The sequence below is a fragment of the Daphnia magna genome, linkage group LG2, assembly GCF_020631705.1.
Source record: "Daphnia magna isolate NIES linkage group LG2, ASM2063170v1.1, whole genome shotgun sequence".
NCBI lineage: Eukaryota > Metazoa > Arthropoda > Branchiopoda > Diplostraca > Daphniidae > Daphnia > Daphnia magna.
The window spans coordinates 8,078,472-8,091,245 of NC_059183.1; the positions used below are offsets into that span (position 1 = coordinate 8,078,472).

The following is a 12,774-nucleotide window of genomic DNA, read 5'->3' on the forward strand; positions in this document are numbered from 1 at the left end:
CAAATTTAAAATTTTGCATAAAATACATGATTTAGCTTCAAAATTGAATGAAAATCACTGAAATCGGGGTTATTATTCTATTGGTCTTATAGTATTTCATTTAAATGATAAAAACCATAAATTAAGTTGGTGCGCTAACAGAACTGTTTTCGTTAATTTTTAAAACGGCTAGTCTAAAGAGAAAACCAATGACTAAATCGAAATCAGCGTTCAATTTCGATTATACCGTCTGATTTTTGGAGATTTTCAAGAGATGTCGTTTTTAGCCGATTTTGACAAAAGTGGGAAGGCCACACCCTTCCCACTTTTTCCTTTTTCTACCAAATTTCAAATTTGGTTTAAAACTCATGATTTCGATTCAGAATTGAATGAAAATGACTGAAATCAGGTTTATTTTTCTATTGGTCTTATAGTTTTTCATTTAAATGTTAAAAACCATAAATAAAGTTGATGCGCTAACAGAACTGTTTTCGTTAATTTTTTAACGGCTAGTCTAAAGAGAAAATCAATGACTAAATCGAAATCAGCGTTCAATTTCGATTATACCGTCTGATTTTTGGAGATTTTCAAGAGATTTCGTTTTTACCCGATTTTGACAAAAGTGGGAAGGCTATACCCTTCCCACTTTTTCATTTTCTACCAAATTTCAAATTTGGTTTAAAACTCATGATTTCGATTCAGAATTGAATGAAAATGACTGAAATCAGGTTTATTTTTCTATTGGTCTTATAGTTTTTCATTTAAATGTTAAAAACCATAAATTAAGTTGATGCGCTAACAGAACTGTTTTCGTTAATTTTTAAACGGCTAGTCTAAAGAGAAAACCAATAACTAAATCGAAATCAGCGTTCAATTTCGATTATACCGTCCGATTTTTGGAGATTTTCAAGAGATGCCGTTTTTAGCCGATTTTGACAAAAGTGGGAAGGCTATACCCTTCTCACTTTTTCATTTTTGCCAAATTTAAAATTTTGCATAAAATACATGATTTAGATTCAAAATTGAATGAAAATCACTGAAATCGGGGTTATTTTTCTATTGGTCTTATAGTTTTTCATTTAAATGTTAAAAACCATAAATTAAGTTGGTGCGCTAACAGAACTGTTTTCGTTAATTTTTAAAACGGCTATTCTAAAGAGAAAACCAATGACTAAATCGAAATCAGCGTTCAATTTCAATTATACCGTCTGATTTTTGGAGATTTTCAAGAGATGTCGTTTTTAGCCGATTTTGACAAAAGTGGGAAGGCTATACCCTTCCCACTTTTTCATTTTTTACCAAATTTCAAATTTGGTTTAAAACTCATGATTTCGATTCAGAATTGAATGAAAATGACTGAAATCAGGTTTATTTTTCTATTGGTCTTATAGTTTTTCATTTAAATGTTAAAAACCATAAATTAAGTTGGTGCGCAAACAGAACTGTTTTCGTTAATTTTTAAAACGGCTAGTCTAAAGAGAAAACCAATGACTAAATCGAAATCAGCGTTCAATTTCGATTATACCGTCTGATTTCTGGAGATTTTCAAGAGATGTCGTTTTTGTTCAATTTTGACAAAAGTGGGAAGGCTATACCCTTCCCACTTTTTTATTTATTGCCAAATTTCAAATTTGGCTTAAAATACATGATTTCGATTCAGAATAGAGCAGTTAAACATCCTACGTTGCACGTTCACCACAAATGCGAAAATCTCATTTGTGTCGAAGTTGGTCTGCTGCGGCTGCAGCGTCTTATGGAGAAACCAACTTCTTTATGTTAAAAAATAAATTTTTATAAATATAATTAAGATTTTCCCCTTTTCTTCATAGCAGTGGGTACCCTATTCATTTTTTCATTTCAGAATTTTTTTTCTAGCCCTAGTTCTATCTGGTTTATTTTTATTTAGCTATTGTTTGTGAATAATTTGTTGTTCATCTCCTTGTAGCAGACGAATTTCTGGTAGCAAACGAAATTCTTCGGCTAAAAGAGACGAGCAACTTACAAACAAAAATAAAATAAAAATAAAAAACCTGAAACCCCGATCTTAATCGGGGTTGTATCGGGGTGCCTAATCGGGGATGCAACCCCAATTGCAATCAATCGATTAACGTAAAAACGTAATCGATCGAGTCGAAATCGATTATTATGATGAAAATCGGGGAGTTCACCCCGGTTGCCCCGATAAAAACCTGACCTAAATTCGTAGTTTGAATTCAGGCGCCATTTTTGCAAATGGCGTCGGGGCAAGCGGGTTAATCTCGATTTTTTCCCCACCCCGCCCTGGCTGACGAAATGGCACCCCGATTCAGCCCCGATTGTCTTTTCCCGGGGCGGGGCGGTTAACACGATTATGGCTAATCGGGGCCGATCCCTACTGCACGCAACTTAAATTAAAAAAAAAAAAAATTGTGGTTATTGGCAACATCGTGAACAACGCGAGTCGTTGATTTCCAAGCTTGAAATGTCTAGAATAAAATCCACCAGTTAGCCTACCCTTTAGGTTTCTTCTTTGAAACATTTTGTTTTTGCAATCCATCAATTTGGAAGACCTCTCCACGCTAATTAGCTTAAATCTAATCAGAAGCTCAAACAATATATTTCAAGTGTATTGCAAGAATGGTGAGAAAACCTATAGAAGTTTCCTTAATAGTTAAAGAGTTCTGCGGTACAACAAAACAAAACGGGTAATATTTTGGACAGAGATGGGAAATCAAGAGCACAGAATAAATTGGCAGGAAAGGGGGGACGAGTCAAAATGAACTTTATCTTTTTAATCATTAAATTAAGAAACCGAATCAAGGACAAAAAAAAATTAATAATAAAAAAAAAAAGAGCCGTCGCGGGAAAATAAATTTGATCCTATGCACTTCAAGATTCTCATTATAACATCGAGCAAGTTAAGTCTCTAGCGCCACTTTCGCAGTTGAAAAATACTGTCTAAAAAATATTCCCATAGAGACGAAGATCCGGTTGCCTACTATAATCTTCTTTTTCCCATTTGTTTCTTTTCTCCCTCCTTTTTTTTTATGACATCGTTCACAAAATAATTTTTGCTTCCTTCTGTGTATATTTGTTATGAACCAATCCTGTAATTAAGATAGATCAGCTGGTGTTTTGCAATTCACAACAAAGAAGAAAGGAATAAAGACATACGACTGTATCGAATCGAGAGAGATGTACAGGGGGAAAAAAAAGGGGGGAATTCTCCGAGTCCAGAGGTTCGCTAGTCGCCGAAGAAAGCTTTGAAAAAATAAGGAACAAAATAAAAACAAAACAAAAAAACAAAAAAAGAAAAAAAAAAGAATGCAATAGAGATCGGCCTTAGCGCCAGGATCCGACTGACTCCATGTCTTGATTGGCACGTTAAACAATCGTCCATCGTGTTAATTATTGATTTTTTTTTTTCGTTTCTTTCAATACATCTTCACAACTGGGAGGGGGTGGGATGTGTGGGGGAGGGAAAAAAATCCATGCTCTTATTGTTTTTGAAATATTTGCACTTTAAGCGAATCTTGGCGTCATATGTACAAAGGTCGCTCAATGGCGGAATGAGGTCATCGAAAGAAGATGGAAGTGAATATTTCGTTTTTTTTTCTTCGCTTTTTTCCCTTTTTTTTTTTCTTTTTCATGCCACTTAAAAACAACGTACTTGGGAAGATAAATTCTTATTATTCTCTTGGTAGCTGTTGAAAAAAATAATAATGTTTTTCAAGCTTCACTACTCTGGGAAACTTCCAATTCGGTTTTCTCTTCAAGATCGATCCTATCGACGATTTCCTCGCTCACGGTCTACATTTTTTATTTAAAAATATGTTCATCAGTCACATATTTAACAGCATATCATTTTAGTTTTATGAATACATACCTGGTTTGTATTTATTCCGCTATCAACTTCGTCTAATGGCGAAATGATTGGCGACGCCGATTCAGCTACAATAGGAGCTATCGATTTGTCGACTAGTGACTCGTTCCCATCAGGTGATTCTCCATCGCACCCTGTAATAGTGAATAGACGACCACAAGAAGCATTACGGAGAGTTCAACATTAAAAAAAAATCAAATAAAACTTGCCACTAGGTGCTTGGATGTCGGCTTCCGGGAACGCAGGGGCGCCCTCAGACTGTTCGGATTCTATCGTCGCCTCACAGTCCGATAGGGAAACATGGCTAACCGGACGTGAAGTAGACTTCGGATGGGATGCGACTTGTAGGACCAACTGTTCGGCTAGCTGATCGCGAGTTTTTTGCAACTCGCGACGCAGCTGGTCGCGTTCCTCGTCTCGATTTGTGACGATTCCCTGTTTCAGTTTTAAAATGTCGTTATTGAAATTGACTTTCTTTTTTCTAAGCGGCAGTCGACAACATACCAGAAGCTGTGTCAAGTCCTTATTGAGGGCGGACGTAATGGCGAGCAGTTTGGTGGTCGCAGCTCCAGGCATTCGATTAATCCGCCGGGCACAGCGGGGCGAAGACGGTGATGATGTTGCGGGATCCGCCGAAACGGCAGCAATTGCTTCCTCTTCAGTAACGTGCAAACTCTCGTTCAGCACAGCTGAGAGTTGGGTGGCTAAACATTGAGCGAAAAAAGGGGGGGTTAGTAAAAGCTGCAACTTTATATCATTACATAAAAACCAAACAATGCGTGCTTACCTTGAGCTATGGCCGTCATGACTAGCAATCGAGCTTCTTTCTCGCCTTCCGATTCGCTCAGCGACTCGGAGGAGGCCGGATCCAGCTCAGAGTGCGGAACGTGTAGAATGTCGGCCACGAGTCTTTGTTTGTCCGCCAGGGCAGCTCGGATCATCTGATCTTTCCTTCGCAGCTTTTCTATAAATACAAAATGTGTGACAATGCACAGCGTTAAAAACACATGAACTTGTGACGGCAAAAACAAAAATTAATAAATTAGACGTAAAGATTATACTGCTCCCCCCTCTACTCCCCCCTTTCAAAATCTATAAGATTATTAAAGGTGATACCTAATGGGGTGAGGACAGGTTCGGCTATGAGAACGGCTCCTTGAGAGACGACCACTTCAGTGGGATCAATTAAAGGCGTTCCTTCGGCTATTTTCAGAATTTCGACCCTTTGAAGGCGTCGCTGTGGCGCCGGAGAGGCCGCCGTTGAACCGCTTCCTGGAGTCGACGTTCCACTCTCACCTTTTTTTTTCGTAAAAGATTAACGAATACGAAAATAATTAAAACTTTAGCGTTACACGCATCACCATTTGCAGTAAATAATAATAATAATAAATTAGGAAATAAAGGCTGAGACATGTTCCAAACATAAATTAGTCCAAGTGGCGATGATAATACTGTGGTTGAAAATGCAACATTGTGTATAAAAAAAAAAAAAAAAAAAAATCAAAAAAGGAGAAAGGAAAAGACAGAAATAAAAAAAAAAACGAGGATGTACGCAGTCATCCATTTCATTCCAAATTTATACCTGGTTTCTTAGAGGCTTCGGCTTGGGCCGCCTCCAAGTTGTTTGGCTGAGATTGCTGCTGTTGTGGCTGTTCAAGCGTTGGCTCGCTTTGCGGCTGAGTTTCGTTGGTACTGGGCGTCAAACTAACGCCGGAATCGGCCGACACGTTGTCCTCGATCGGCTCCTCACTACGTCATGTAATATTCGAAAGAGGTCAACAATACAATCAAACTGCATTCTTTTCTCTTTTTTTTAAATATATATTTTCAATGAATATATGGTTGTATGCGCGTACGTTTTGTCTGACGAATCAGCGGCCTGTGGCAGTGGCGGTAAAAGTTGAGCGGAACTGGAAGAGGAACTGAGGCTAGGGGTGGCGCTTCCCATCGAAGGGGAAGAGCCACTCCCACTTCCATCCGGTCGCCTGTTGCGACCTTCCCGTGCTTTGTACGCTTCCGTGGCGTCAGTGATGTGGCGAAACCATCTAAAATATCAGCGAAAACAACGAAACAAGCAAAAGAAAAGAAAGAGAGATGATTAGCAATGATCTAATGATTTGCGCAGGTTCTTCGCGGACGTAAATAAGTTGGGCAAAGAACTCGCGCACGCGCGCGCGCTGGAACACACGACAGACATACAGACGACACACAGGGAAAAGACACCATCGTTTTGAGATTGTTACCGGTTGGTTTCACTGAAAAGAGAACGGATCGGGTTGAAATTGGCCATAAACAAACTGTGGGCCAACTCAAAACGACACCACCATCGCTCGGCGCTGCGACGAAAACGAGCCAAAAGATAAAAAAGAGATGGACAGAAATGCGAGAGGAGAAGGATACGGATTTCCGATCAAGCGATTCAGCAGCTCAGAAGAACGGGTCGGTGGGCAAACGAGTGTCGAGAGAGCCTTGGCTTTTCAATGGAGCACAACCGAATGACGTCCAACACTTTCTGGGTCGACTGGAAAGACTTTGGCAAAAGGATGTCGGCTGAGCTTGGCACTACGTCAATCGAGGCTGGGCACGGAAGAATAGCGCAAAGTCGAGAGGAATCAGAAACAACAGCGCGCTTCTTAACAAAACAACGACCGCCAACATCTAAAATAGAAAAATGCCAACTCTCTATCTCTTCTTGGTCCACGTTGGTTTGGCTCACGTTAGCGCAAGCGCGTCCAACGTCAAGGCGCAAAATAAAAAAAAAAAAAGGAAAAACGAAACTTTCACAGACAGTTGGGTTGGCTACGCGCTTCCCAATCGTAACCAGTGCACGCGAACTATACATTCATTCATCAAGGAGGTTGGGCGAATGGAACCGGAAGCTGCGCTCCATTCAAGAGGCAGCGAAGTTGGGAGGGTAGGGCAATCGAAACTGAAACCGCAGATGGCGCACATGTTACGGTTGGAAAGACAGATGTGTCTGCTGGCCATTAGCAACACAGATCACAAGTAAACTGAGAGCACCCGATCTCTCCTCTTCTTCTTCTTTTTTTCTTTCTTTCTTGCTCTTTTCTTAGCCAACAACGACGTCCATTGAGAGCTCGCAAGTCAACACAATGCCGACGACGAGCGTTCAAAGTCGTAGTTAAAAGACTGTGTCCACCACAAAGTAGTTTGGTCCTGTTAATGACATCACCTTAACTAGTCACGCATTCCTTGTTTTGACCAGCTCCAAATTAGAGAACGAGCAAAGTCATTTCACGTTAGGTCATCGGAGAAGAAAAAGAAGAGGGGAAAAAAAGGCGCAATAAAATTGGCCACATAGGAAGAATAAAAAAAAAATGAAAGGAGGAAAACTTTTACGTCCTCTTTAACAACAGGGCACGCACTGTTGTTATGAGTCATTTCAGTTAGCTAAAAGGCGGTTGTTTTTTTTTCTTCTTTTACGTATGTTCTCGTCCACCGCAATATACATAAATATCAGTTCTCACTTTTCTTATTGTTTACATCCCAGATCGGCACATGGTCATAAGGATCTTTAGGGATGTATACGAAAAAGAGTAGCCATGTTTATTGACGCTGGTTGGCCGAATCGGGCAGGTTTTGCGACCGATGCAAACAACGTTTTCTTCTGTTATTTTATATACATATATTTTTTAAATTCTCCTCACAGCTGAACGGTAGTGGTGGTGCGATGGTACTCCGAACGTACCACCTTGAGAGACAGAGTGTTTATATGCGTGACTGTTATTGTTTTCGTTGTTCGATTTCTTGATCTGCGCTTTTGTAGGTCAAACTAAAAGGACGTCAAAGCGAGTGGCTGCGGCCTCAGTTTCGGTTCAACTCCCTTGTTAGCAGTAGGGAGCGGTTATCGCACACAAAGAAGGTGACGTCACAAGTGATTCAATCACGTCTTCTCTCTCTTTTTTCGTGACTTTTTTTTTTTTTTTTTTTATCAGAGTCGCTCGGGAAATGGCCAATGTTTCGCCTTAAATGGACCAAGAAAACGGGACAAGATAAGCGAGTTTTGTTCAAAACCATATGAGGGGTGGGTGGGAGCATCGAGAAAACCTTTTTATTTTATTTGTTTGCTTAATTTTTCTCTGTACCCTTTGTGTTCAAAAAATGTATTTGAATTCGGTCTTTTTTTTTTTTTTCTTAAAATTTCTGTTGTTTTTCCCAAACCTGTGGAGTAATCCGCCGCTGGAGGAATGGTTTTTTTTGTCGGCGGATGACACACTATCAACGGCCATGCTTCCGCGACGCATGGTCGCCGAACGGAAACGTTCAACGTCACCGCTATCCAGTTGGAGCGATCGCCGCCGTAAATCACGTAAGATATCCATCACGCGATTTTCTTCTTCTTTTATACTTCTTTATTTTTATTTATTTTTTTTTTTCTTCAAGGAGAGAACAGAGGTGCTTTCAATCACGAGACTGTAAGCAAAGTTTCCATCGTCAACGTGAATTATTCGTCGGCACGATCACTTCTTGGAATGCCAGACGAGAAGACAAAGTTAACACGTTTTGAAGGGAAGTTGCAACACAGTCGAGTTGCGCGTAAAGCAGCCGCGCGCACACACACACACACACACTACAGGCACACATGCAGACACATACGACTTTGGTGGCGGAATGCCAAAGGTTTAAATGAATCTCCTTCACTTCCCCCCGCAATGTTTTGTGGCGAAATAGATAGTACAAAGAACGTCAGAGATTGTCTCTTTCTTTTGCTTATTGTTTCACTACGTCAACACGAGGAGTGGCATCTCAGGTGACAGCTAGTCGCTACCCAGCCGGACATCCATGCGCACAATAAACTGCCTTCTCATTGATGTATCAACAGCCGAGCTGCAATTTTCTGCCGACGTGATTCCCTCACTTGGATATCAAATGACATACAATCGCACAATAAGGAAAACGAGAAGACGAAACGCCGGTGAGAAAAGGGAAATTTTTGTTTCAAATAAAAACAAGTGAGAAAAAAGAAGAAAAAAAAGGGGGGGGATGAAATTACGATCTACGTCGGAGGCACACACACACACACACGGCGCACAATGGAATCGCACCGACTTGATTCAAATGGTAGAAATTCGAAAAGAAAAAAAAAAAAAAATCTCTTAAACACTTTTCTCCAGTTTCACAAACAATTAAAAGGCAATGGCACAAACGCTGGCGAAAAACGTTGCGTCTCCAGTGTCGTGCGGAACGGCTCTGAGAAGACGGCGGTTCACGCGGGACGGCTAAACTTCCCAAGTTCTTGACCCGATTTTTATTTTTCCCCCCTTTCGTTCTTCCTTTCTTTTCTTTCTCTGTTTCTTTCTTCCTTCACTTTTTATCTTTATTTTTTCCCCCTCCCTTCTTCGTATCCTTCTTTCAAATGAACGCTATCACTCCCGACCAATCCCGCAGACTTAAACCAATCCGAAAGTGGCTATTGGCATTGGCGAAAAAAAAAAATGATAATAATAAAAAAAAAACGAAAATCTGATGCAACCGGATCAGCACTTGACACACAAACACCAAACACAGTTTCAACTTGCAAAAAAAAAAAAAAAAAAAAAATGCAAATCAAAATCAACAATAAAAAACAAATGGCGGGGGGAGTCGACTAACTGGCCAGCATTAAGAAACACACAACTCGACGTTTGGATAACTGATTTCGCTTTTCGAATTGACAGTTGGAAACGTTTCCTCATTTGGAGCCGTCTGACTTTACAATGGCGCAAGACATCTCGCAGCAACACGATACAACAGCTAAAAAGCTCTCTTTCTTTCTTTCTTTTTCCTCTCTATTTCCAAGTTGTGAGTTTCCTGTTTCGTTCCGCCCTTTTGCTTCATCGATGGTTTTTATTTTTACATATACTCTATTCCTTTTTCCGTTTTCTTCCTCATTTTTTTTTTCTTTTTTCTTTTCTTTCCTTTCCCCCATTTCTTCTTCCACAGTTCCCTTCTTCTTTTTTATTTCCCTCCACTATTCCGGCTACTTAGCTCCTCCTACGCGAGCCTCTGTTATTTCGTACGCAGCAAGACATTGCGCGAGACACACAAGACAGAAAACTCCGCTTACGGCTTTGTGCGTGAGTTTGAGAATCGGGGACACACACAAACACACACACACACACACGGCACCAAAACGGCGTTTGATCCTGAGACGACCTTAATAGTTAATACGCCCTTCGTTTTGCCAACCAGCTACCTTCCATATCCATCCTCTCTCTTTTTTTTGTGTTTTATTTCAGTCCTCGATTTGAAAAGAACACGACAATATGATAAATCAAACGCATTCTTCAAATAAAGAAAGCAAAGAAAACAGAAACAAATTCAAGGAAACCAAGGAAAAATTCCTATTTCTTTTGTTGTTGTTGTTGTTTTGTTTTTTTTCTTTTTCTTTCGGTAATTGAGTTATACCATATCGATTTCACTGCGGTTCGATTCAAGCGAAAAATGCGGAGGTGCAAAAATTGCTCAAGTGGCTACGGGTGGTCAAAACGGAAGGTCGGCCTTGGCGGTGGTAGGATGGCGTCATTCCACGCGAACAGACACAGACAGGCTCTTCAAATTTCATCAGAATAAAGCGTGATTCGATGAAAACAGGCAAAGAGACGGAGCGACGCAACGGCTTGGAGATGAAAAGAGCGAGAAAGAGAGACGAGAAAGAGGGGGCGAAGGAAAAAACATTGCGTGTACCATCAGAGTTAGTTTGAAAATAAAATCAAAAAACAAAATAAAAAAAAAAAAAAAACAACTTTCAGACAGAATCGATCCATCATGACGGGACGGAAGACGAGAAGCATATCGTGTCTTTGCCTCACGAAGGAGAAGCCAAAATAACAAGTTTTTGGAATGTTGTTGAGCCGCTTTCATCCGACGATGTTCTAACCTACGCGATATTTTTTGGGGGTTTTTTTCTTTTTCTTCCGGAACTGCGTTCTTTCTAATCACGCAGCGTCTGTTGATGTATAAATACAGAAACTTGAAGCCGTTGTTTCCTTTGTCAACATCCCAAGTACTACACAGATCAACCCAATCAAACGTTTTGTTACTCTTATTTTGTTTGAATTTTTTTTTTCTTTGGAATGTGGGGCCTGTTTCTTTAGTTGACACTTTGAATTTTTTGTTTTTTTTGTTTTGTTTTTTTTTTTGGTGGGAGACCGGAAATCCGCCAGTAAATAAAATTTAAAACAAAACAAAAAGTCCAACACAAAAGTGTCGACGTCTGGGTTGGGGGGGGGGATATCACTTGCAGATTAGTAACGCCCTCTACGACAATGCCTCGTTTAATGGTAGCGGAAACGTTGTTTGCATTCAAAATTGAGAATCTTTCAAGGTGAATTGTTGCGAAACGTCTTGTTCGTGTTTTTAAAAGGACTCACATTGACCGACCCTCGCATCACCTGGAAAGAAAAAGGCCATACCATCAGAGAGCTGACGATGTTTCTTCGCAACTCTTTCCCACCCCAGAGTCAACCGTATCCAACGGTGTTTTTCCGTTTACACACACACACACACACGATGGAGAAAAGAGATAAAAATAAATATGGGGTGGCTATAAAAACAACAATTTCCACACGCACAAGCAATAAATATCCCGAGAGCTTCGGTTGCGGTCCAATGAACTTTATATTCCCCACTATTTTCTTCTTCGTGAATCATTCTCATTGGGGGAAAAGAAAGAAAGAAGAAGAAAAATGAACAGTTTTTGTGCGTGCGTATGTGCGTCGCGCTGAAACCCAACCGAAACTAATATGGAATTTCGATGCAGAGACATTCATAGCCAAAGCGCATCGGGAAGAAAAAAAAAAAAAAAGGGACCAACCACCACTCAATTTCAATGAAGTAAAGCAATAATTCAGACTTACGCTTTCCTCTCGGCGATAGAGACGGCCACAAGATCATAAATCTGAGCTCCTGTCGGCGACGTGTTGACCAAATACAGAGCCAGTTTGTCTGCAATGAAGATCGGAATTCCAGTTAGTTGGGAAAAGAGACAGATCCAAAGTACGAAAGCAAAACAAAACAATTGAGAGATCCGATTAAAGAAAAGGAGTTGACATAATCCTCTATTTATTTTATTTTATTTTTTTTATTTTTCTAACCCTCTCACACTCTTCCTCCCACCCAACAACACTCAGCTTTGCATTGTTCCAAGATTTTTAACGGACGGGCAATCTCACCTGTAGCGACGGGCCGGACGAGAACCGTGGCGATTTTGATGATAGGACTGTGAGTGCATTTGGATTCTTCCTTGGAGTTCAGGTAGTTGATGCTGTGGAATTTCAGCACGTACTTGTCGTCTTGCTTCTGGAGCAAGAGGATGTACTCCTCCAATAGGACGACGTGAAGGTCAACATTCTTCTGGCCTTTTGTTCTCCACGTCAGTGCACCCTCGTAGACGAGGCGATGCTTTGTCAGTTCGAAGTTCTGAAATACCAAACAAAAACGTGTAGATGAGATATCGATACGATAAAAAAGAAAACAAGAAAAACTCCATCGCAAATTCTTTCATTCCATCATAAAACCAACAATAATTAGAAGAATGAAACATTAATAATACCCTGAGTTCATTAGCGATGGCGTGATCGGATTTCTCAAATGCCGACTTGTCCAGTCGACGTTGGATATCCACCAGCCGGTTATAGTTCTCGGCTTCCTTAATGGCCTGGTTGACTTTGTTGAGGATTTCACGTGACCGTTCCAGACACCTGCGCACTAGCGTCATTTCTTCGCTGCGCGGCTGAGTGTACTTTGCGAGGCTCTCCAGCAACAATGGATATTTGGTTAACCGCTGCATGGCCGTCGGGATGATATCTTTGAGCTGAAGCCGCCGACAAACGGGATTGCCCTCGGCTTCGGCCAAAAATGCCTGTTAACACACGCGGCGATTAAGTGATTGTCCAAAGTGCGCTACTGTTTTTGTTTTTTTTTTTCAAATT

At 40.5% G+C, this 12,774-nt stretch overlaps 1 protein-coding gene across 4 annotated transcripts in view; it reads right to left on the reverse strand.

Moving 5' to 3' along the window:
• Window positions 1-2,564: 2,564 nt before the first annotated feature.
• Window positions 2,565-12,774, reverse strand: part of LOC116915602 — a 39,951-nt gene continuing 29,741 nt past the window's right edge. For all 4 annotated transcript variants that reach the window (XM_045170064.1, XM_045170063.1, XM_045170062.1 and 1 more), the window contains 11 exons: window positions 12,396-12,704; window positions 12,016-12,262; window positions 11,701-11,788; window positions 5,698-5,886; window positions 5,424-5,590; window positions 4,958-5,137; window positions 4,629-4,805; window positions 4,346-4,545; window positions 4,051-4,276; window positions 3,845-3,975; window positions 2,565-3,768 (listed from right to left, as the gene is read on the reverse strand). In XM_045170064.1, the coding sequence (XP_045025999.1) occupies window positions 3,688-3,768; window positions 3,845-3,975; window positions 4,051-4,276; window positions 4,346-4,545; window positions 4,629-4,805; window positions 4,958-5,137; window positions 5,424-5,590; window positions 5,698-5,886; window positions 11,701-11,788; window positions 12,016-12,262; window positions 12,396-12,704 (1,995 nt within the window). In that variant the 3' untranslated portion in view covers window positions 2,565-3,687. The remainder of the gene's footprint in view (window positions 3,769-3,844; window positions 3,976-4,050; window positions 4,277-4,345; window positions 4,546-4,628; window positions 4,806-4,957; window positions 5,138-5,423; window positions 5,591-5,697; window positions 5,887-11,700; window positions 11,789-12,015; window positions 12,263-12,395; window positions 12,705-12,774) is intronic.